The sequence below is a fragment of the Brugia malayi genome, assembly GCF_000002995.4.
Source record: "Brugia malayi strain FR3 genome assembly, contig: Bm_v4_Chr3_scaffold_001, whole genome shotgun sequence".
Taxonomy (NCBI): Eukaryota; Metazoa; Nematoda; class Chromadorea; order Rhabditida; family Onchocercidae; genus Brugia; species Brugia malayi.
In genome coordinates, this window is record NW_025062477.1 from 10,261,926 (window position 1) to 10,288,404 (window position 26,479).

The 26,479-nt window shown below is 25.9% G+C and overlaps 4 protein-coding genes across 4 annotated transcripts; 1 reads left to right on the forward strand and 3 right to left on the reverse strand.

The window, feature by feature from the left end:
• Positions 1–225: 225 nt before the first annotated feature.
• Bm9046 (Uncharacterized protein) lies at positions 226–3,718 on the reverse strand (the record flags this gene model as incomplete). Its single annotated transcript, XM_043080744.1, has 10 exons — positions 226–256; positions 636–729; positions 837–987; positions 1,097–1,274; positions 1,359–1,470; positions 1,754–1,914; positions 2,163–2,236; positions 2,700–2,791; positions 3,339–3,480; positions 3,677–3,718. 10 exons carry the CDS (start codon positions 3,716–3,718, stop codon positions 226–228), a joined length of 1,077 nt encoding a protein of 358 aa, XP_042936678.1.
• Positions 3,719–5,284: 1,566 nt separating this feature from the next.
• Positions 5,285–10,427, reverse strand: Bm834 (Uncharacterized protein; the record flags this gene model as incomplete). Its single annotated transcript, XM_043080745.1, has 10 exons — positions 5,285–5,413; positions 5,822–5,911; positions 6,463–6,579; positions 7,254–7,469; positions 7,956–8,120; positions 8,414–8,515; positions 9,370–9,552; positions 9,909–10,000; positions 10,170–10,195; positions 10,402–10,427. 10 exons carry the CDS (start codon positions 10,425–10,427, stop codon positions 5,285–5,287), a joined length of 1,146 nt encoding a protein of 381 aa, XP_042936679.1.
• A 686-nt stretch (positions 10,428–11,113) lies between these two features.
• Positions 11,114–12,923, reverse strand: Bma-snrp-27 (Uncharacterized protein; the record flags this gene model as incomplete). The annotated part of the gene is made up of 6 exons (XM_001897024.1): positions 11,114–11,221; positions 11,376–11,461; positions 11,756–11,787; positions 12,058–12,164; positions 12,333–12,424; positions 12,896–12,923. 6 exons carry the CDS (start codon positions 12,921–12,923, stop codon positions 11,114–11,116), a joined length of 453 nt encoding a protein of 150 aa, XP_001897059.1.
• A 730-nt stretch (positions 12,924–13,653) lies between these two features.
• Bma-usp-48 (Ubiquitin carboxyl-terminal hydrolase family protein) lies at positions 13,654–24,708 on the forward strand (the record flags this gene model as incomplete). The annotated part of the gene is made up of 29 exons (XM_043080746.1): positions 13,654–13,701; positions 14,240–14,346; positions 14,442–14,628; positions 14,802–14,951; positions 15,192–15,353; positions 15,457–15,593; positions 16,068–16,184; positions 16,335–16,515; positions 16,771–16,938; positions 17,157–17,270; positions 17,465–17,581; positions 17,879–17,953; positions 18,135–18,283; positions 18,380–18,493; positions 18,795–18,945; positions 19,025–19,129; positions 19,298–19,372; positions 19,574–19,672; positions 20,040–20,124; positions 20,409–20,587; positions 21,025–21,250; positions 21,603–21,760; positions 22,168–22,343; positions 22,527–22,629; positions 22,907–23,000; positions 23,426–23,529; positions 23,737–23,877; positions 24,238–24,348; positions 24,565–24,708. The coding sequence occupies 29 exons, from the start codon at positions 13,654–13,656 to the stop codon at positions 24,706–24,708; spliced, it is 3,777 nt and encodes a 1,258-aa protein (XP_042936680.1).
• Between the last annotated feature and the right edge of the window lie 1,771 nt (positions 24,709–26,479).

A 26,479-nucleotide genomic window follows, 5' to 3' on the forward strand; every position in this document is an offset into this window, starting at 1 on the left:
CAAATGTTGGTGAGAATATAGTTCAATGCACAAAAAATTAAAAAACAAGGAACAATTTGCGAATGTTAAATTACTAAGCATGGAATGAATAACAACAATAAAATTTAAACAATAAACAAAGTTTAAACAATAAATCAGCAAAAAAAAAAACGATGAATAACTTGATAAAGTATTTTCTCAACTCTTTGTTTTTTTTTTTCCTCGTCTCTTCTTATCATTAGACGATCATTTGAAACGATCGCCATCCATCTTTCTCCTGAAATATATTTCTCAACAAACTGAATAACTCATTTTATATTTTGATACAACTTGCTAAAAAATTTGGAAATGGTTGAATGAATTGTTATGAAAAGATATTAAATGATTTTTATATACTGTCCACTACAAACAATAAAACAATAATATTGGGATAGTTTTGATAGCATTGGAAAAGTAACTGGTATCCAGTAAAAAAGTGATTTCGAAATAATGAAGACTATGCATTGCATGTTTTGATTCAATTTGAATTTAATTTTAGTCTTTCGATATTTTTCCCGTGATAACAACTCATTGTTCCAAATACTTTGCGACTGTAATAATCAAATCTATCTCAGAAATCAAATAATTTATGTTTAGTGAAGCAGAGTGTGACTGACCCATTAAATTTCGTTCTCCCAGCTGGTACTGTTCTACTTTGATAAAAATTTGTTCCAACTGATAATTTTGAATCTTCCGAGATGCTTGACTCAGCTAAAATCAAAGTTTTTTTGTTTGATCCTACCAAATTTGTAAAAAAATTGAATGCATAAACAATAATTCTTTATATTTATGTGTTTTTCTTCTAATAGATAATCAACTTGTATCATTAGAATTATCCTTATCACATGTATTTGAAGGTGTGTGACAAATTTTTGTAATTTCCAGTGTGCCGCTAATATCAATGAATGACGATGATGTCATTAATTCAATGCTTTGAATCGAATCGTTTTGCTGCTCATTATCAACTGTCTGCAATAAGCAAATAAAAATTCATTTACAATGAAAATTTCCTTTCAACTGAAAGAAAAATTTCTCAAAAATCAAAACGAAAAGAAAAAAATTAAGTAAAATAAGTTACTTGAATTTGAGAAAACTCATCGCTACATGCTGAGAATGATCGTAAAATTTTAGTTGGTGAAGAGCAGATAGTGGTATCACGAGAAACTGGGTTGCTAAATTGATTGGTATCAGCTTGCATCAGGGATTTCATTTCGGTTACACTTTTCATGAAAATCGAATGAACTGATGTTGTAATCCTAAATAAATTGGTTTCTAAGTAAGATTTCTCAATAAACCAATGCAACCAGAAAAAAAAAAAAGAAAAAACATAAAAAACATACATGTGCTTTTCACAATCAAATCTACCAGTCAACAATGGTTCAACTTCTCTCGGAAAGTGGAATAGACCTTCATCAGCAATAAAACCTTGTGGTTCATAATTTGAAGGTGTCCCTGAAAAAAAAAAAAAATGTCAGTTAGATTGGTAATGAAGATTCACAGTTGTTTTCTATATCTTTGTATAACTGAGTATAAGTTAAATTTATATTTTTTATAAATCCATATCCAGACAATAAGTTCATCAACCTAATGAAAGCTTCGCTAACTTACTGAAGTATTGAGAGACAGTAATTTCTTAACTGCTTCAGTTACTATTAAATCATCATAGCAATGATAGCATATAAAATGTATAAATTTACAACAACATATAAAAAAACTTATCCCAAAAAAATGTTACTTTCATCATAGTAAGTAAGCTTAAAAATAGTGCAAATGTTCTGTGGTAATGGATCCATCATATTTTCATATGCAGTGACACGACGAATCAAATGAAAAAATTGTTTGCGCGCTTGTGTAATTCCTGTATATTTAATAGCAGCGACTTTCTCACCTTTTGTGCTATAAAAAAAAAATTGAAAATTGTTATAATTTTTAAAAACTTCCTATTAAAACAAATATTAAAATTGTATGTTAATAAAATTATTGACATGCAGCTTTTATAATTGTATAATGCAAATTGCATATAGCAAATTTTTTTATTTACAAGTTAATCTATCAGTAGTTCAAAACTAAATCTATTCGATTTAGAAGATATCACTTCCCTTGTAAGGATCATTTCTGCTTGATCAGAATCATAAAAAAATGACATCCGGTGAATTTCCAAAGCTTCATATTCATCTTCTCTGTCACGATCAGCAACCATTATGATGAAGTCACGTAACTAGAAATTTCAATAAAAATTTTGATTTCATTTGCAGAATAAGATTCATTTCCATTCATTGAATCTTTTTACTTCTTTTTCATTTAAATTATAATTTTGTTGGTGGTTCAAAAGATACAGCTAAACAAATGGTTAGATAACTTTTAACAACAACTATCAAATTTAATAAAAAAAAGAATTGAAGTGTTAAACTGAAATTTTCAGTTTTTAATTTTTTAATTAGATTTTAGATTACAATGATTCAATCCTTTGAATATATATTGCTAAATTTCAATTAGTATATTTTTCAATTCGTAAAATAAGAAAAAAGCAACCAAGTTTGTATTTTGTTAGTTATAACAGCATCATTTAAAAATACAAGTGCAATAGGAAGAAATTATGACTAATGAGATTTTTCGAATTTAAAAAAAAAAAGAAAGAATTTAGAATTTAATCAAATTTTTTGAACTTAAAAAAAATTTACATATGCAAATTCAATCGCTTCCATAACACCTTTAAGACCATGAACAATATCTTTGCCTTCAGCTTCAGCTCGAATAACATAAAACTTCCATTCTAAAAATTCCCGTTAACTGTTTAATAACAAACCAATAATGAATATAACTGAGAGATTATATTACAAATACAGTCACATTTATATTAATCCACTGAATTCCAAATCTAATCAATTTTTTTTTTTGCTGAGTGAAACAAAAAAAAGTAAACATCCTTTTTTTGTATGAAAAAAAAAAAAAAAAAAAAAATGATTTCTTCCAAATCTTTCTTCCTTATTTAAAAAAGAATTCATTAAAATGCATTTTTTGCTTTATCACTAAATGACTAATAAGATGATATATCTTAAGTATTATGCATATTCAAATGATCATCAGCATTGTATTTATCATTTATTGCTAACAACTGCTAACATTCGTATTATCATTTATGTTATTATCAATAGTATATTTAATACTTATTAGCATTAGACACTGCTTTTTATTTGCTATTGAATTTAATTAAAAATTTAAATCTTTATTCTATTATTGAAAGATAATGTTGTGAATAATATTTGAATTTCAAATGTTCTTATCTTTCAATAAACAAACTGAAAAAAAAATTTACATACTTTCAATTTGACGTTTCTTGAAGCATTTTACAGGAAGTAAACCTCTGGTATAAAGGATATGTGATGCAGTAATGAATACCATACGTTGTAGAAATGATCGTGATTTTTCGCCAACCGGTTCATCCGGAAATGTTGCTTCCCACTAAAATAATTTGTACTTTTTCCGGATCTATATTTCTAGAAATACTACATTGATGTAGTAGTCATGATAAAAAAAAAAATTAACTGTTTAAACTCACTCACTGTAAATTCAGCTAACGATATATAAATTAATTTAAGGAAAGCTTTCTTTTATATTTATTGCTGATAATTATAACTTGTTAAGAAAAATAACTTACATTTAAGCCTTTTCTCGACCGTTTTTTTTGTATTATTTCCATTTGATCGCACCAGAAATCCTGAAATATAAATTATAAAAGCTGAAATATAAAAGCAGGAAAAAAGACATAGCGAAAATAAAATCAAAAGTGTTACATAACAAAATATCCTAAAATACAAATTATCTTTTTTTTTATAATTTTTATAACGCTATCTTCGAGTAACTTCATTTTTTCTGCCATTTTATAATTTAATAATCAATAATATAATAATTTCATCTTGAAATTGTTAATTGATATTAATCGACAATCTAAAAACTAATTGCTAATCTAGAACTGTAAATCTGCTATTAACATTTATCATTTTAAACAAGAATTGTCAGTACTTTAAAGTCAAACAAATCATCAATTAAAATAAAATAATAGTTCTAAATATAAAAATAAATTATATTTAACACAATTTATGATTAACAATGCAATCGAGTATTTAATTTCACTCATCGATCAAATTTCGATCAAATAATTTTAATCAAATTTATTAAACTTAAAATTTGAATGTTAACTTCATAATAAAACAACTTTAAATGAAAATTTACAAATCGGGAAAGTTTATGAAATTTAATAATTATATTTTAAGAATTACATCTCTATTTTAATAGCTAAATTTCATGCAAACAATTCACTTCTGCCTTTATATACCGCACACAGATCCATTCCAAATTAACTTTTATATTTTGCACGTAGCATTACTGTTTCAAATGAGAAATTGCACGCATGCATTTTTAGATTTTTTTTTTTTGCATTTTTTTTTTTAAATTCCTTAGTAATACCTTTTAAAATTCAACTATTTCAATAATGAAGGTTTGTTGTTATTATTATGGTGGAACTGATTAATATCATTTAATCAGTTATGAAATTCAAATTTCAATTTAGAAATTTTTAAATTGCTGAGGAATTTTCAAAGATAATATGTTTTAATCACACTTTAAATTCGAATTTAAATTTAAGTTCAAATTCGGAATTTTTTAAATACCTTAGAAGTTTAAATCCACGTTCAATTCGAAAAGAAATTTTTTCTTTCAGCAATTTTTTTAATTTTAGCAATTTCCAAACGATTCCTACTGCTAGCTTATCAGTTGAAATTATATGTAATCAATATAATTTGAAATTAAAATTACAAGTCATAAGCTGTGCTAAATTTTATAATTTAAATGGATCAAGTTAGAATTTAAATTATATAATATGATTTTTGCATTATAAATTAAATCAAATTTTTTGTGCTCAAAAAAATTTACTGTTTAAATTTCAAATTAGCAAACATTCGTAAATTTTTTGATTCAATATTATTCATTAAAATTTATTAGTTAAATTTAGTTTCAAAATGCAAAATTAAATGAAACATAGCATTTTCCATTTCATATTTAATCCAAATTCAGCATCAATTAAAATTAAATTTATAAATTTTATCGAAATAAAACTTAAATGCATGCATAAAACTTATTTAAATGACATATTATTAAAAAGCACAAATATGAATTTAAACGATTAAAGTGATAAAAAGTGATAAATTTCCTTTTCATCCAATAAAAATGAAAAATATTTTTTATTAATTAATTTATATCATTCGTATCATAATAATATTTTATGTGAGCAATTTTCATTCATATCATTTTCCAGCTTAATCCAAAGCTTATCGATAATTTGACGTGTTATATGATAACCATTAATACGATCTAATATACAACCCATTTGATAAGTCTAAAAAAACAAAATTAAAAATATTTATTTGATATAGTGTAAAGATTTGTAACAAAATAAAATAATCAATTCAAAAAAAAAAAAAGTAAATTTTAATTTATGATTAAATATAAATTTCAATGTTATGTATGTATGTACTGGTAAATATTATTATAATATCTATATATAATTTTAAAAATTTTAATCAAATATATTAGTTCAATTTTTGTAAATAATGAAATAATTCGTTTTTGCTAAAAAAAAATATGAAAAAAAGTAAGGAAAGAGAGGGAGAGAGAAAGTAGAAGAAGAGTAAAAAATTATTGGTATAGCAGTAAAAATGATTAAAAAAAAAAAAAGAGAAAAGAAAGAAAACAAAAATATAGTTAAAATTATAAAATGAAAATTTTTAATTTTCATTTAATTAACCTGTTCAGCAATAATTAAATTAATATAAATATATTGCCAGTGATTGATTACAGCACCTGGTCGTTGTTGTCGAATTTTTTCAATTATTGCCTGAAATAATTTTTTTGTTTAAGTTTGTTTTACCTCTTTTATCAAAAAAAAAAAAAATGAAAAATTTTTTAAAAACTGCAAAAATAATAATTCTTTAAATAATTATACAAAAATAAAGATAAATTTTTATTTTTATAAACTAGCAAAATAAAAAATAAAAACTATATTAGTTAATAATATTTAAATTACATTAAAGTTTACTGGATATAATAATTTAATTAAGAATAAAATGAATGTGGCTAAAATGATTTATTTATTTCTTTAAAAAAAAAAAAAAAAATTTAAAAAAAAAGCGTTAATTTTAATATTTATATTTCTAATTAGCTTTTTTTTTCAATATATTATTTCCTTTATTTATTTATATATGCTAATTTACTTGTTTGTTTGTTAATTTAAATTATACAAATTATTGCAATGAAATCATTTGAAGGATTTAATATATTTAATTTAATTGTTAGAATTGCAAAAATTAACACAAATAATTTTGATTAATTTTTTTTTTTTTTTTATTAATTTCAAATTCTATTTTGCGACTAATTTATTTCATTTACCTTAACATTTACAGTTTGTAAATTTCTAAGTTGATGCATAGCAAAATCTAATGCAAGAAGAACACCTGTACGACCACGACCTGCATGACAATGTATTAATGTTTTATTATCGCTTACCTGTAAATTTATAAGACAAAAAATACTATTTATTAAATGTATTAAATTTAAAATTAAACATGAAAAATATTATTTATCAATTTGTATTAAATTTAAATTTAAACAGAGATGATACTAATGTTTAGTTAAAATATTCTAGTAATTAGAATAAAAAAAAAATCTTTTTCTAATTAATTTAATGAACCAAATTAAGAAAAACATTTTCTTATTTTTCTTAATTAAAAAAAAAGAAAAATTTCTTTCTTTCTTAGTTTTAAAAATTCATTTTTCATTAATTAATATTTTATGTTGTCTATAAATTATAATAACTATTTTTTAATTGAAATATTTATCTAACATATTATCACTACTTTATATTTTATATACTTTAATTACAAGTATAAATAAAATAAAAAATAGAAATAACAATTCTTACTACAACTAAAGTAATTATATTTTAGTAAAAAAAAAAAATATTGCTTTGTTTAACAAATTTTTATATCTCCCAATTAAAAGTAAAACAAAAAATAAAAAATTCTTACTACTAAAACTAAATTTACTTAAAATCAGTAATCATTTATCATTATTATTTAATAATAAAGTGAAATGAAACAATAAAATTGCAGTTAATTAATCTAATGCTAATTATTTAATTAATGATAATTAAAAGAAAAGAAATGATAAATATTGTTTACCATTAAAAATAATTTCAATAATGTATTAGCAGCTTTAGCCAAGGTATTTTCTCTTCCCCAAGGTAATGGCAAACGTCCATCTGGCCAACGATAATAACATATATGTGTAAGATATCGATCATTTTCATCATTTTTTTGTTTACAATTTTGTATACAAAGTTGTGTTAATCGATAAACACATTCTTTAGTATTAGTTGCATAATGTTTACAATCTGCCTAATATTATTATATAAATTAATATCTAATTATTTTAAATTTAAAGTTTCTTTTTAAAGTTTTTTTTTTACTAAAATTTTAAAAAAGCGTTATTAATTTGATTATATATATATGAAATTTAATAAATTTTATTAATTACAATAAAAGTTTAATTCATTTTATTATGATTATTAATTAATATATAATATTATTAATACAATAAAAGTTTAATTCATTTTAATCTGATTATTAATATTTCTTCTATTAATATTTATTTCACATTGTTCATAAGTTTTTTCTGTTGTTTTCTTTATATAAATTTATTTCAATCTTATATTATAATCATTTATATTTATTTTAATCTTATATTTTAATCATTTATATTTATTTTAATCCTCCAAACTTATTTAAAAATTTTTTATATTCAATTTTATCCCTTATCATTTGCACATATTTCATTTTTTAACAATACCATTATCCGGAATTTATCAATCGTATGCAACTTACCATCATAAAACTATTAATGCAAGTTATTTTAAATGGCATATAATTATATGTTTTGCCATTGATAATAGGCCAATATTGAATTGTTTCATATTTTTTCTGATATGAATCCGGATAAAGGCATTCCTCATACGGAAAATTCAATGATATTATAGTTTTTACATTTTCCTAAATACTAGTAATATACAAAAAAATTTTATAAAATTGCTTATTAGAAAAAATTTTTAATTATAGTGTAAAATTTTTTAATTTAATAAATTTTTAAGAAATTAAAAATTATGTTTTCTAGTTTTTCAAAATTTTAAAAACTTCATGTAAAATAATTTAATTATTAGGTTTAATAATAATTTAATTATTATTAAAATAATTTTTTTTTATTACTTTTCTTCTTTCTTTTTTAAATTTATGAAATTTTCAATTTTAAATAAAAATTATATTTGTAAATTACTTATTAATTTTACCTGCCAAACAAGTGTCCAAAAATCATAAACTGTACCACAATTAGGCCCCGCACATGCGACATATATTTTGCCATCTTCACGTATAACACGTTGCGCATTTACCTGTAAAAAGAAATAATCCTAAATTATTTTAGAAATATTTGCTCAATTTTTAAAAATATTACTAAAAATTTATATCGAATGCAAATTTCCTTTTTAATCTTTTTTTTTTTTTTTTTTTTTTTTGAAAATTTTAATCTATTTTTTCTCATTTTATAAATTAGTTAGAAATTTTTGAACATTGCATCAAAAAAAAAAAATTTTTTTTCTTTTCACTTAAAAATATTTACTAACTAAATAACAATAAGAAAAATTTTCTTTCAAACATATTTGTTTATATTAATTTCTATCATATTCAAATTAAACATTTAAAATATAATCAAATATAACTTTAAATTTGCTTAAATAAAGTTATTATACACATAAACTTTTCTCTTTTTCTATTAATAAATAAATTTAATTCTTTTTTTTAAAAAATTTTTTTTTTTTTAGTATTCTATAAATTCTAATAAAGAGAAAAAATAAACACATTTAGGTGAATTTTTAAATATTTTCTCTTTTTTTCTTTAAAATTGTTTTTAATCATTTTACTTATGTATAATCTATAAATGATAATTTATTCATTGTTTATTAATTAATTTAAATGTATTTTTTTTACAGTTAAGCTAAATTTTAATATAAACATTTCTCTTTTTTTTTAATTGTTTATTATCTAACAAAAGTAAATAATTTATTAATTAATAATAGCACAATTATTTGTGTTATATTTCAGCATTTTTTAATTAATGCTAAAACGATGAAATTATTGTTTAATTATATTTGCAAAAATTTATTTAATAAATTATTCATTTAATTAATTTAAAAAAAATAATATAAAAAAAAAATATATATATATATATATATAATATTAACATTACATTTAATGTGCGTGGAATACAACCATCGATTGAATGTTGAATATATTTAAAAGCATTTTGATTAGTATGTTGATTTGATAAGAGCCAATTATTTGTGATATATTTTAACAATCGAAATTCATCGCATAATGATTGATAAATATTTGTTATTGTTAAATGTTTTGAAAACCAATAATAATCCATCTGTTTTTAATTTCAATTATAATCAACAATAAATTATTTATTTGCTAAGTTTTATTTTAATTGTATTTATAGAAAATAAATAAAAAAATTAAAAAAAAAAAAAGAGATAAGTAAAAATGAACAATTAGGCAAATTGCATTTATAACATATTGAAAATTATTTTCAATTTAATCATTATGTATTATAGGAATAAAAGAAAAAAAAAAATATTTAAATAAATGAATTATTAGTACAATCCCTACTATAGTAATTTATTTAGTTTTATAAAACTACGGATAGGTAAATTTATAAATTTGAATTATTAAACAAATAAATAATTGACTGGACAATCATTTCTCATATGAATATATTATCACCTTCATATCTTTGTGAATGATTGAATTTGCTTTTCTCCTTTTTATTCCATTTGATTCAGTTTTATTTTCAATCATATTTTCACAATTATTTGCTAAAGAATACAACGAATGATTTATGTTATTTAGAAATTTCAAAAATTCAAACAATGTTATAAATTGCTAAAACTTATCATAACTTGAAATAATATTTAATCATAAATTTCTTCTCTTCCGTTTTCCTCCTTTTTTGTTTTTTTTTTTTTTTCGGAAAAAATAACGTACAAAATTCAATAAGCCGATCGTATGGACTGAATCATTCGTGAATAACTTCATCCACATTAAGCTATCCAAATATTTTATATTTGTAGCGATCCTATCACGTAAATATGTAAATTTCATACAATTATTAATTCATTCATTTATTTTCCGGATCACAATGAATCGTATGGAACCTTGACTTTATCGATCCGATCACACAAATATGCAAATTTCAGATAATTATTAAATCACTCACTTATTTTTGGAACCACAATGAACCATATTAAACCTTTAATTATGTCCACATCTAATATTAAAATTCAAAGAGATAATTTGTTGCTTTAATTATATTGAGATTACAATAGTATTACGTAACTTGAAGTATTCTAATATTTACTATGCTATCGCGAAAAAAAAAAAACAAAAACAAAAACAAAATCACTCGCTCTATTGACTTTCTATCAATCTTTTACTAAACCGATACACTCAAAAACTTTATTTAACAGTAGAATTGCAAAACGACTAAAATTATGCATGAAATTTTACTAACTTTAAGAAAACATAGAAGAATATGAAATTTCTATTTATTTTATGAAATGAACACAATACTTAATATACAATGAAAGTCTGATTATAAAAATTAGACCATTCTGGTAGGAATATCTGACAAGAATAGAATAGTTTTTGAAGTCACGTTTTCAAAACACTGGTTTATTATTTTTTTTTTTTTTTCTTGGAAAAGCTAAATAATGATTTAGAATGAGATTAGTCACAAAAAAAAAGCTCATATACAAATCAGATTAAATCAAAAATAACCATAATTTTATTAAAAAAGCTTTCCGATCAAATCAAAACATTACTGTTACTTTACTAATTGACTGCTGTTGAAGAAAAAAAAAAAAAAAAAAATGGACTAAATTAGACAAAGTCTGTTCTGGACAGATACGAGAGATCAACATGAACCAATCTTATGCAACATAATCTAATGGTCGGTTAAATCCACCTTTCCTGTTCATATACTGCCGATATCGTCGTGGTTTATTAATTGATACTACACCATCAACATTACCTGGCACCTGGAATTATCCATATAAATTGAATTAATTGGTACATTGAAAAGACTTTCAATTTTCATTTCAACATAATTCCCACTTATTTAGTACGACTGATAGCAACATTATATTTATATAAAAAAATTTGATGAACTGTCATCAAAAGACAAATAGATACCTTTTTATTCTTAGTTGTATCAAAACCTGCAAAACCCATTAATTTAAGCATGTCTTTGTCGAGTCCTTTCAAAGAATCAACACCAACTGAAAAAAGCAATAAAAACAAAAAGATAAGAAAAATTCTCTCAAATAAAAAAAAAAATCATTGCTAACTCAATCAGTAAGGGAACTTCCTGTGGTGATAACCTGGTACTTAATAACGCAGAATCCTTTTCCGTTAAGTATGTCATATGTGACATATGTGATGTATGTAACAACACCATCAAGTAAACCGACCAACTAGATGATCGAATTTTTTTTTTTCTTATTTTTTCCTAATGATTGTTATCCAAAAATAGTCCAATCGAACATAATATTTTCTAGTTGATAAATATTTACCATCTTTCGTTTGTTTTTCCTTTTCTCGATCCCTAAAACAAAAGTAACGCAAGTTTCCCAGAATTTTTTAAAAATTTATTTTAACCATTTTTCCATCTCAATAACTTACGATAGCAAATAAGTGAATGCTCATTTTGCATATCAAAAAGTGATTCCTATTATTCAAAAAATATGGTATAATGTAGCGAATGGACGATGAAAAAGAAATTCAAACCAAAAACTATATTTGACCTTTTACTATATATTGATAAAACCAAAGAGATGTTAATTTCACAAAGTTTATAAAGATTCGTCAAAATCACCTTCGTGATCTCTCCTCATTACCATATCGCCTTCTTTCATCCACTCGTTCACGGCTTCTACTTCGACTTCGTCTACGATCTACGGGGCTTCGTGATCGACGGCGTTCCTAAAAATGAAATTTGATAATTAAAGTTTTTTGATCGAACGAACTGCAATTTAACGTTAAAAACTATAAAATAAACACCTGAAACTATTTTTCTCGAATAAACTCCAATAGTTATGAAAGCGATAAAAAACTTACAAAACAAATAATTAAATTCTAAAACTTGCATACTTGGCTACGACGACGTGAACGATCTTTATCAACAATTCGAGTCCGACCAGCAGAACGTGATCGTGACCTACGTCGTCTTTCACGTTCTCTTTCTGCAAAAAAGTACGAGTTTTACTGAAAATTATGCAAATTAAATGCACAAATTTAAAATGCCATAAAACTATGCTAAAGCTAATCAATTAAACTGTACTGAAGTAAAAATTACGACGAATGATATCATTTCAATCAGTAATCTTAACTTTTGTCAAGTTAGAATTAATAAGAACTACAGTGCCAAACATTTATTGATTATTTAATAATAGCAGGAAAATTATTATTTAGGTAGAGAGGCATTATTAATTGAATGACACAAACATAACAATTTCAATAATCTTCTTCAAAATGTTTTTCTTCTAAAAGAAAAAGATAGAGAGAGAAATAAAAAAAAGAAAAAGAAAGACTGACAATTAACATTTACATAAATTCAAAGCAAATGTTTCCTCCATGATAAGTCATATCAATGGAAATTTATCAATATCATTTGCTAATAAATTTAAATATTTCAAATAAATTAAAACACTTACCTCTGCTTCTGCTTCGTTCTCGTACCATTTTAGCTATTATACTTTGATATCTTAGATGATTAATTCAATGAAAGAAATAAACAAAACGCAAACACAAACATAAACAACGATGGCATTTGATCGAATTGTCAAACAAATAGGATGAGAATTTTGCATAAAGCGAATCTTTCTAAGACATATTTCATCTAAAGAAGCTAAATTTGTGAATGATAAACTGATAATTATGATAATCAATTGATATGAGAACAGAAGGGTTAGGTTAGATGGTGATGTAATTAAAGGGATAATAAACTGAATGAAATATTATTAATGTGAAGTAATATACGTTTGTTTTTTTGTCTTTTTTTTTGCGCTTAGATTTACTTGTTAAAGTTATTTGTTGAGAAAAAATGAATTTGTTAGGAGATTACAAAATAACTTCAAAAAAATTACATAATTTGTATTAGCTATGACTTCATTAAGCATTTATTTTGCATTATAGCTTTTATAATGTAACTTTTAAAATTTAGAACGCATTACAACTGTATCTTTTTTTATTGTGGGAAAGTCAGTTAATGAACATTAATACATTAGTTCATTAGTTTGCTAGTTTTTTTTTTTTTTTTTAATTTTAAGTGTGCATAAATTAGAACTGTTCCTTTTTAGAAGAAAAGTTTGCTAAAAAGTTATAAAAGTTTCTAGAACTGAAATACATTTAATATGACTGATGTTTGCTGTACCAATAATATTCTGAAAAAAAGTTAAATCGTGGGGAAATAATGGGTTGCGTAACAAAACGACGAAATACAGGGACAAGTCGGCGTAATGTAAGTATACGCATAAAGTGTCATTTTCTAGTTGGCTTTTCTTTTTCATATATATTTTTCATCATATTATTACTCAATATGTTAGAATCAGCAAAGTGGAGTATTAACCTGTCAGAAACATTCTTGATAGTGATTTATTCCAACAAAATAGTTCTGAACTTATTTTATAAGCTTATATAAAAAATGGATATCTCATATGCATAATTTGGAGTCGTACTATTGATGTTCCATAGCAACTGGTTGACAAGTCTCAAGATAATTTCTTATTTCGAAATGAAAATTGCATTAGCAAAAATTGAAACAAATCTTTTTTTTCTGTTTCACTTGTAGCAAATAATATGAGCTTTTCAAAATACGTTTAGTTTGAACTTTTTTAATTTTTCTATGAAAAAACTCAATATTACTTGCTAATTTTATTCCCCAATCTATATATGTATTGTTTTAACTATAAGTAATAATTATATTCATGTCAATAAGTAAATAAAGTCCAAAAACTTGATCTGTTTACCAAATTACAAATATTTTTTTCATGCATCAGGTTTCAAATGAATGTGAAATACCTGATGAAATCGATTTTGATACAGCATGGAAAGTTTATATGCTCAACAAATCTGCGTGCCTTCTTCATTATGTTCCTAATCCAAAGTAAGGCCTTTAATTCATTTACCTTCTTTGTTTCAATTCATTTACTTCTCGTATAATGGTGTAAATGACAATTTTGTTTTCTTAAAACATTATAGAACCAAAAACTGTCGTGATAATCCATATTGTTTGGGACGTTTGGGCTTGGAAAAATGGGACAAATTATTAAGTTGTATCAAAAATGAAAATAAGACGAACACCGATTTGGATCGACGTGATATTGCGAGGATACCTTGTGGTTTAGTGAACCTCGGAAATTCATGTTATGTGAACAGTTTTCTGCAGGTATGTGAGACTAACTTATGGTTAAAGGGAGTGGAAAAAATCTAGAGATTATTGTTGAGATTTAGTATTTGTAGGTAAATATAATTTTTTATTGGAAATCTGAGAAGAGAAATTAGAAGAAAGTTCATATGTTGTTATGATATCAGTTCTTCACAATTTTCTCAAATTTTTAGATATTTTTCAATGACCCTGTTTTCCGCAAATGCATTTATGACTGGCGACCAGTTGCTAATTTTGTCAAACCAGAAGGAGAAAAAATAAATATTGAGGAGCTGATGCACTGCATACAAAAATTATTTATAACTTTGCAAATTACACCTTATGTGAGTTTTTGAATTTTATTCCACTGCCAACTTTCATCGAAGTTGATTCGAAGCTTGATTTGCTGTTTTGAGACTTTCATTAATTTTGCTGGAAAATGTATATAACATTCAATTTGAAGATACTAATATTTAGATCCGGGATTTTTTTTTAATAATTATGAAACTGTATACCGTTTTTTATACGTCATTCTCCCATACAAAAATTATGTCGTAAATTTTATTTTTTCATATTATTTTTAGGAAGATACCAGTGCTGAAGGATTGGTTAAGCTGTTGCAACTGGATGGCAATCAACATGATGCTTTAGAGTTTCAAATACTTTTCTTTGGTAAACTTGAAAAACTGCTCAGCTATCATGTTCAATGGCATGGAGTACGCGAAACTATTCTCAAAAGGTTTCAGGTATAAACTTAAAAATCATAATTTTTTCAGTTTAATGACAGAATCTGTATTATATTTTTTGAAGAGTTATGGAAGATCAAAAATTTTTCAAGCTGTCTTACAGGGAGCTATAACGCAAACAATTTCTTGCAAATGTGGACGCCGCAGTGTTACGGAGTTACCATTCAATCCATTTTATTTAAGTATTGAAAAAGCTAGATCGTTATCAAAGGCATTGGAATATTATTTTCTTCCAGAAGAGTAAATTCATCCGTTTTGTTCTGGTTTTTAAAATTTAATCGTTGTGAAATATCCTATTATTCAGCATAACTTTTGAGGTAGTAGTAGTGTAAATGTTTACTATACACAATAGCTTATAGTTCTTCCTAAAGAAATTTAAGACATGTAATTTTGACAACTAGTGGCATGATGTAAATAGTTTAATTTATTCATATTTTATGATTGATGTTAGCAACTTTTATTTGCTTTCTCACCTTTCTTAAGCTTCAGGTTGTTTCATCTTGCTCTGACATTAGTAATGATGTGGTTCATATTAGAAAAATGCAAAAAAAAAATTGAAAATATCTTATACCTAATATGATGTTTATGGTTAATTGATCTTACAAGAGTTTGGAAAGAGAAAGGAAAGAGAGGAGCTTAAATCAATTATTGAGAAAGGTGAAAATAAATTCATTATTTTAGGTAGCTCTTAATTAAAATACATGGCTTTTTCAGATTACCTGACTACAAATGTAGCGAATGCGGACAAACTGGTTCTGCACAAAATCGTCTTGCCATTAAGGAGCCTCCACCTGTGCTAACAATACAACTTAATCGATTTACATATGATGCGTAAGTTTTATTTTTCTTTTTTTATCCGTCTTTTTTAAAGTAAGAAGTTATTTTTAAGTAAGACACTAAATTCATTCATTAAACAGATCCAGAATTTTTGCTTTTTTGAGCGATTTTGGTTAAAAAAGTTCAAATTTTTAAAAATTATAGTGTGGGACACAAAAAGAAGATTCACTCACCGTTACAGTACCCAAGAGTTTTACAACTCGGTGATGTAAAGTATGACATTTGTGCTGTGATGATACATGAAGGCCCTAATGCTGATTGTGGACATTACTACGATCTAATAAAGCATCCAGGCACTAGGCAATGGTTCACATATAATGATGAGGTACTGTTTTGAATAGTTCATTTTACCATGTTATGGAACGATGGCAAAAATGATTAAAGTATGTTTCAAAATAGGTTAACATGCAGTTACTGAAAGGTTAGATGATGTATTAATCCTATTTTGTAAATAAGGTTAGATGTAAGATGATATCCAAGGTTAGATAATGTATTAATTATTGACTACAACTTTAATTGCTAATGTAAATAAGTTTTAATGAATTAAGAAATATACAGAAGCAATGAACGAAATGTTTAGGTTGTAAAACCATCTGCTACTCCCGGTGTAAGTGTTGAAAAAGAACGGACATCAAAAGTTACTGCCGATATGAAAGGTTGCTACGCTTTAGTTTATCGTCAAGAAAATGAAGAGAATTCAGCTATTCCTGCTGTTCCGGAAGATTTATTAGGTGATATCGCCAACAAGGTATGAAAAAAATTTTTAAGCTTGTTCATTTTTTTCTTTTTTTTAGCATTTTGTTTGTGAATAATTTCCATTGACTTGGTGACTAAAATTAAATTTATATTATTCGTTATTGGTGTGTCCTCTAAGTTCTGAAGAAATTTTTTTCTCTTTTGATCTACGATGATAACAGATCTCTTTATCCATGAATTAGGATAGAAATATATATTTTGAATTTACAGCTAGAAGAAGAATTCATTGCTCAAACCAGTGCAACCACAGAAATGACTCTGAGACTTAAAAATACTGTCGAAGATTATCACAAACGTCTTACGGATACATTCGATAAATTGCAGGTCTTGTAATTTTACTCAAGATTCTTTCTCCCCCTTTTTTTGACTTCATTCAGAAAGAAGCAAATATTGAGGGAATCTACGAAGGGTATAATGACAAAAAATATAGAAGGGGAAATTATTGGCATTGTTAGCAGTTTATAAGTGGTATTTTTTGAGTGATTTCAGTTCAAAATATTATTCAGGATTAATTTTAGGTAAAGAAAAGCGAAAAAATGTTGAAGAATCCAGATGACATTGTATTTATACCCACTGAATTATTCAGTACTGTTTTATCTTATGAATTCAGCAAGATGGTGGAAAATAATGATGAGGTAAAGAATTCCAAAATACTTTATATTTTTTTTTACGCGCCTAGTTTAGCCAGAAATAATTTTCCTTGTCTAAACTGTGCATAAGAAATGTCACATGTAATTATTTTATTTGTTCTTTTGATAGATTTAGCCCATAGTTCTTAAATCATTCGTGGATGTTACTTTGGTAGTTGTAACTATACTGCAGAACATTACGATGATCTTAGTTAGACTGCTTGTAAAGTGACATGTAAGAAATTTATCGTATTTTTTTGTCGCATATTTTTTGAATATGAAATGATGTGTACTTTACTTTAGGTTTTCAAAAATGTTGCAAATAACACTAGAAGTGCTGCGGTCATCAAATCATTGAATTGTAAAAATACGCATGAGGTTGTGACATTTTTAAAAATCAAAGTTTTATGATAGTTTTTATTGTATTAAAAAGTATTTGCATTTTCATGATATCTATTAGACAAGAATTCTCTTGCATATCATATATTTATCTTAATCTTTTTTTCTCAAGCCTTAATCTTTTTGTGAATGGTCATGAAGTTTTTTTGTGTTGTTTTAGAGTGGATCGAAATCATCATTCTCGTTGTGTATACATAATCGTGTATCACTTGGCAGTGTAAGAAGTGGCGCAATAAAAGCTGTAATGAAAAGCGCAGCAAGAAATTTTTTGACATCTTATGGTGTCGAATTTGTTGATTTAAAAACTGGGTTTGTACTTTGATAAATTTGATAAGGTTCTTAAAAAAAAAAAAAAAACTCAAATATATGAGAGTTTTTTCGAACTGCTATCTAAAAATTTTTAAGGTCAGATATTTGCTTGGAATGCGTAGAAGCACTCAAGGCACGCAATGAATTTGTCAGGAAAGTTCAACTAAAAGAAAAGCTAGTAAAGCAATTGTTACGAGAGAAATCAAAAAGGTACAGTTTATATTGTGATTACTTTCTCTATAAGAAAAGAAAAAAACTGATTGGTTTTGGATAAATGCGCTTATTTAGTGATGCTTATATTTTATAGATTACAACTAAAGAGAGATAACATAGGAGAATAGACTACATAGTGGACTATACGTCTCGAAAGCATTATTTTAAAAGTTCGCATTATTTTTTGCAGATAATTTGTGATAATAAACCATTTGTTCAGACTTTTTTGCGATTCATTACTATTGATTGGTTTGATTTATTTCTAAATGAAAAAAAAAAAAATTAGGGAATTTTGCAGGTATTATCATTCGGAAAATTGCTTTTGGGTATCAGTACGTTGTTTGTCGCAATATCGACAATTAGCTTTACGTGCGCATGAACAGTCCATAAAATCGTACGCAGAAATTACAGAATTAAATTATTTTTGGCAATGTAAACGATTTGGAAAGGTTAGATATTGTTGGTTGAAGTACTTAATGATTTTGCTGAAGATGTGAAACGTTCCGAAGTTCATGCAAAATATTACAGCAGGAATCAGTGACAGATTGTGATCCTTCAACATCTGAAGTTTCACAAAGGCTTTTATTGGAAACTGGATCTGGAAAAGCAGTTGATGAGTTTGGCTTGCCAGATGTAATATTTTTTTCTAGTTTTTCATAAGTTCTCCATATTATATGCAAACTTTCTACTTTCACTTCAACTTAATGTTCCTTTCTATTGATAAATGTGGCAAGAATATGCGAATGAGATCACGAAGAGTATTAATATGAGATTATTGCTTGACAAATTTTGTTACTTTAGGATTTTGGTCCGGTAACCTTCTCAAATAATGGTGGTGATTCTTCGGAAGCTGCAATTAATGGTAGCTCTATTGAGGTATTTTGTTTAAATTTGATGAATAATTCTAGTGCTCTTTAATTCTTTTGTACCAAATAATGGTTTTATTGAACCCTAAATGCTTTATCTATTCGTATGAAACCAAAAAAAAAAGTTTTTCAGTTACCAGGAATAACCCAGTCCAGTATTTCAGATAATTTCTTTATCGGTTTTTTATTTTTATTTTATTTTTTTTTACAGGGAAATTCATCTGCAACTGGTGATACATCAGAGCAAAATACTTTTGTTGATGGGAAACAGGGTAGTCGAAAACGGGCAGTTCTGTATTGCAAAGATCAGGTACTCATTTTCTACCATACAGTGAATCTACCCGGGGATTTACGTTTTCAGTTAACTGAATGATGTTGAATGTTGTGCTCCATCTATTTTTTTCTGAATCGTTGTTGTTTAGGTGATTTGCATCCTCATTGGGTATTGTGCATCATTGTTGCTAGGATTTAATTCTGGTTTCTAACAAAGCATAAAGCATTCAAAAATGGATTGATCTAGAATAGTGTGAAATTTTCTGTTTTATTTACCAAATCAATAGTCGGCAGTTCTTAAAGGCCTAAGAAATAAAAAAAAAATGAGCACTGAACAAGTTGCTTGGAATTCAATCGGCAATTGCATAGTAATATTTTTATCAGTTTTTTTGCAATCGTTTTAGGTTGTTGGCTCTGTTATGGAAAAATGTACTGATGGTTATCAAATTTCAATAGTGGATAACTTGGATTCGTCTAAAAAACAAAAATGTAAGTGACTGAATATTTAATTTAATCATGATCTGTTGAACTCTGCTTACATCATTTAAAGTTTCCTTCAATTTTCAGTTTTTTTTTTTTTTTAGTAATTGAAATCATATAGGTTCTCTCATTATTGATATTCATTACTTGTTATAACTTCAAAAATTGTATGTTTGATTTAATTTTCGTTAGAGCCAGAAAATCGGTTCCATCTTTTTTTCTTTGGAATCTTAATACTTTAATATTACTGACACTTTATACGGTATATGCATTCAGTGAAAATTTGTTTTTAGTGTTTGATAGTGATACTTATTCAACAACTCGACAGACAAGGTCTTCATCTGAATCACCACCGGATATTGCCGAAGTGCCAGATATGGTCTCTACTGCTATTGGAAAAAATGAATGTGATGAAGATGTTAATGAAACACAAGTTGAACAATCAACTGATACGAATGAGATTTGTAGTGATGTATGCTTCTTGATATGTTCTTAAATTGATGAATTATTTAAGTTTTGTTTTCCTTTCCATTAAGGAAGATTTTAAGCTTACCGAAAGCATAGTCACACGTTACTAAACGTTTACATGTTACTAAACGAAAATGTCATGTGGCGAATTCGTGACAAGGTTAATTAGAAAAGACATTAAAAGCGATCTGATCATAACTGTTAACTAACTATTATTAGAAAGATAAATTTTCCCTCATTAACATCTATTATTATTATTATTACATTCTATCAATAGTCCGAGGTAAATATGTGATATTTTCAATATACACATTGTAACGAATTCAAATCCAACTTATTGATTTCTGCTTTCTTTGCGCAATTCTAACACTAATAAATTGCTAGGTAAGAAAAGAAAATAATCTGATCATAATCAATTTTCTGTTATTTCTGTTATTGCAGAATTTAGTCGCAGCTACTTTTGATGAATTTGACCCATCACATTCGGGGAAAGAATCAAGTGAACAGCAAAGTTCGACTATCGATGATAATACACAAGGATTATCAGAGAGCAATATTCAACCTAGAGATACACTTCAGGAAGATGTGGATTGCACTCAAAGTGAAGAAGATGAAGAAGAAGAAGAAAGTTTGGTGGTTTTCAATGGTGACCTACGATGTGAACATGGTTTGTGTTTTTTTATTTGTTATATGAATAAATTATGTTGCTGCATTGAAAGGAAGAATTTCGCTTTTAATATCCAAAAGAGATACATTTAGTAGAAGAAATATTACTAAAAAATAACTTTGCACAATTGTATAATAGGATTAATTTTTCTCATAAATTTACAGCATATCATTTTTGATAATGTTATATTAGTGGAATAAATGAACGAAGTTTGCCTTTGCAAGTAGATGTTTATGAAAAAAATGAAAAATACTTTAAACATTTTCGGAAAAGATGTACAACTCATTTAATAGCTTAGAAAGGATTCATTAGAAAGGATTCATTTATTTATTTATTTATGTATCTTTTCTAGGACTTCTGGATTACGAATGCTGGATGACAAATGAACGACGCATTGTTGTTGATGAAAATGAGTGGAAGGAGTTAACTGTTGGAATTTTTGAACCGGACCATTTGTGGTGTGTTAGTGTTGATGAATTTCCTTGTTCCATTTGTAAATCAGGTTATTTGGTAAGTGATTGTCTTAATTGTGGATTTAATATGATACTGTATTAAAACATTAATTCATTCATTATGATATGTTTAGATTAATCCTTAAATCTCGAAAAAGAAGCTATCTTTAGTTAATTTACTTTGATTTAAAACAAAGTTGGGGGCCTGTTAAGAATTTTAGGCCATTTCGAGAATTATGCCTGTAACAGATGATATATAAAATCATTACAAAAATCCTTAAAAATTAGAATTTTTCGGAGAACTTCTTTTGATTAATAGAAAATCAGTTTTTTTTTTTTTTTTTTGAATCCTTTTTGTTGATTGTTTTTTCTCTTTTTGTAATTTATCAAACATTAGTTTTTTTTTTTTTTTTTTTGTTGTAATTTGTCAACAACAAAAGATATTTCCTTTGCCCGTGTTTTCAGTACAAAAAAGATGATTGGGAGGAAACCTTACGGCGTATGAAGGAAATACGTTTGGCTATCGGTGAATTGATTCGTACAGCTGTTCGAAGGACAATAACGGTGAAGTCACCGACTCCTCAAATTTACCAACGTGTTATTTGTCGAAATTTTTTGAAAAATCTGATTTCAGCATTCAAGTAAGTATTCTAATAGGCCATTCCTATAACAGAAATTTAAAATGCGTTTCTTTTGTGAGACGAAAAATAAAGCAGTAAATGGGAGGACAAACATTGAACAATTCATTTTGAATTTTGCTTAAATTTAAGGTAATTTAAATATATTGTTTAATATCTACATAAAATTACTTATTTGTTATTTAGAAGCCGTGTACGAAATCCAACTATTCCAACCATTTGTCAAGACTGTATGCTTTGTTCACTACACAAAAAACCATGTGTTTTAATTGATAATACCGAGGGTTTGGTATGTTCCAATTTCCACTTTTAAAAAAGGCGGAATAAATTTAGGCAAAAAGTAAAATTTTTTAATTATTTCTGTTTACGAATATAGTTCTTATTTAATACCATTTTTTTTTAACGGCTGAACAAATCGAATGAAATGATTCGATTGAAAAAAGCTGATCTTAAGTGTCATTCAGTTACATGGTGTTTTATCGTGTTAAATACTACATGATGCACATCACTGAATGAGAAAACTGCTTTATAAATCTTGAAAATCATTTAAAACATTGTTCTTTCAGGCTGTTCCACTTACTTTAGAAGAATGGCAAAAAATTCTAGCAGCTATGCAAATCAGTGATGATGATGTTATGCTCATTTGCCTTGATAACAAAGGTTATTTCTTTTGCTTTTTGAAAGTAAACATGAAATAAATTTCAAATATATAATAAAGTATTATTGACTGTATCTATTATTATATGTATACTTTGTATCGCTAAAACAATTTTTTTTATTATTGTTGATAATTTTGCTGGATAATCTAAATATGTGTATAATGTACGATCTATCTCTGTTGTGTTCTCAGTAATTGATAGTTCACTTGAAAATTAATGAGTTTTAATGAACTAGTCGCAGAGTAGTGAAGAATGAAACCGGAGAAAAGTAAAAAGATGTAATGCGTTATGTAATAACTCAATTGTAACAAAAGGATTTTTTATTTTGCTATTACTCATTACTTTCTACTTTTCTGCTTATATCGGCTAGCAAAATTTTTTGGTTTACTTAAATATTTCCATTTAATATATATGTATAATATTTAGGAGTATGTGAAATGTTCTGTGATGAATGTTTTCGGCAGCAACAACTTCAAGTTGAACATCAACGTTTTGTTTACGAAAATGGCGCTGAAATTTATGTGAAACTTGTGAGTTACTTATTTTTCTCCATTTGTAAAATTTGTAACATTTTTGTTGCAATTTGCTAACTGATCCTGTGGTTTTATGATTAAGAACACTTGAATATTATATTAATTCTCTTCACATTTGATTCCTTCATATGTGCATCAATTATATGTCACAATAATTCTAAAAATCACTGTTATTTTGTTTATCGAAATTTTTCTTTTTCACAGAAAAGTGATAAGAATGATGAACCAATAAAAACAGCAAACGGTGATTTGATAGCACCCTTTAATGCTACTCCATCATTGATTCGTCCGGAACGGCATGCAACAACAAGGCGTGCAGTCGCGAAATGTTCCATGGTTTTCAAAGTAATTTAATGTTTATATACGAAATCGTCACTTTTTTGCTTATTTCACGAAATCATCACACTTACAGTAATTTTAACAATATTTTTATTATTTCTTTCCAAAGAGATTAGATTTTATTTTTGTTTTTCTGTTAATCTGTTAGAGTAAGCTGACACCTTCACTGATTTTATGACAGTTTGATTGTAGAATGTATTGTAGAATATAGTATGCTTAACTAATTGTTCTGTCATAATTTGTTTTCTCAATTCAGAATTTCCCTTGCTACTCTTTCCTTTCATTTCTTGGTGATATTTCATTTCTTAATATCCTGTCATTAACGAATTAGTCATTGCTAAAGTCCTCAATAATATTTACTTGTAGATGACGTCTCTGAATACAATTCATCAGTTGAAAATAAAAATATATCAAAAAACGGGTCAACTACCAAACGATCAACTTATTTATATGAAAGAAAGGCTTCTCAACGATTCGGTTTGATGATTATATTTTAAAATAGAGTGCTGTAAACTTTAGTATTAAAAATAATTAGACTTTTTTTTATTACATCCTTACTCTTCTTTTCATTCATTTTGCTTTGTAATTTTCTATAATAAGAAAAACATTGGAAGCTCAAATCATTTTTTTTTTTTTTTTTTTGTCTCGACTTTAGGACTTTTTTTTTACTTATTATTTTAGTATGATTTGCAGGATACTTTAGAAGAAGCTCGAGTTGATCCACAAGAGCTTATTGAAACACCATTAACATTGATTGTACAACAACCTACCGAAATCCCAACAGAACCACGACAATTGGAACGTGGTTTTGCTGATACCGCTTTGTCGCATTCTTAGTCTTAGTCATGATGATATAAAATATTCTTAGTTGATGATATAAAACCAAACTGTTCTGTATATCTACAATGGTATTTTCATTCTAATTAATATAATATTTACATAGTTTACATAAGAATAATCTGTTTTATTTGTATGAGATTTATTTGTATGAAAAAATCTTCAGATTAAAAAGTTCCTGATTTATTTTATGTGATACTGGTAGCCATTATCGTTTCCTGCAATCTTCACTTGTTAAATTTATCATGCTTTTAAAAGAAGCATAAAAAATTTTCCAACTTTTTGGTTTTATGATTACCTTAACTTTCTTTCTCCTTGTTCCTTTTGTTACTTATATTTAAATTATTGTACACAGTAATAATTAGCTAATGAGTGTCAAAGTTTTGTAAATAACAAAAGAGAGAGATGTATTTCTGTGCAACTTTATTTACATAATTGAGGCTTTCTCTTGATATCTTCCGCCATTTTTATTTAGCGTAATAGTATGCATCCTATTTTAGGCACTGATTTATACTGTTTTAGTTGCATAGTACTTTGCTTAGAATACAGTGATATGTTTTTTTTTTTTTTTTTTTTAGAATAATTTAACATATAAAATATCTTTGATTTTTCAGAAATTACAGGATGAGTTATGAATTTGCAAAGAACTGTGGAATTGGCTATTGTCAAATATCTTGTGGTAATGTAATATTATGTAAATCAGAAATTGAAAGAATTAGATTTATGATTAGGAATCAAATTTTTTCATTCGATTCATTAGGTTGTCAGTAGGTAAGAGCATTTCTCAAAGTTATGGGAGCATTTTCTATTTATGCTTAAAATAATTATAATTATATTATAGCTATATTTGCTTCCAATATAGTGATACAATTCATCTTGGTAAGATATATTTTGACTATAAAACAACAGTCTTTACAATTTTTTTTTTTCCTTTCTTTTTCCTCTCCAGAATTATGTGATATCTGTCGTGCATCTGCGCATGCTTATTTTATTTTTATACTGTAATATAAGTACGACATCACGTGAATCATTTCAACTTAGATGTAATAAATTAGCATCTGCATTTGTTATATGGTAGAATTGAAGAATACATTTTATATAATTCAAAAAATTACAATTATAGAAAATAGATGTAAGACAAGTTCGAGACAAATTTTTAGTCCAAATTCTCAAATTATGCTAATGTTTACATTAATTTACAATACTTTCACTTTTCCTTTTCGAGTGATCTAAAGTAATATTTTTCATTCTTATTTGCATCGTTGTTAGTGAAGTTCTTCTTCTTAAACCGGTATTGTTTAATTTAATCACTGTTACTTTTCATATTTATATTCACACACTTGAGTTGCATGGATAATTATTGTTCAGTGCTTTGATCTTTCTTTCATCGCTTCAAATTTGTAAATAATTATAATATAGTGAATAAATTTTGTAATTGATTGTTCTGATGTGAAATATTCCGATGAATTAATTCCATTATATAAAGTTATTTCCCGGTATCTATTATAACTACTTGGAAATCAGAAATCTACTCGATGGGTGGGTTAAGAAGTGTTAATATACTGAAATTGTAAAAGTGCTCAAAATTATTGTCCTTCTCACAAAGGATGAAATAACGAAGCTTTTCTGATAGAAAATTCTATTCATTTTGCAATTGTATTTGCAATTAAATCAGCAAATATTTATGTGAAATGAGTCTTAGATTAAAAATTTTGAGTTACTAATTCTTCGTTATTAATAATTATGATTTGTAATTTTGAAGTGATTAAAT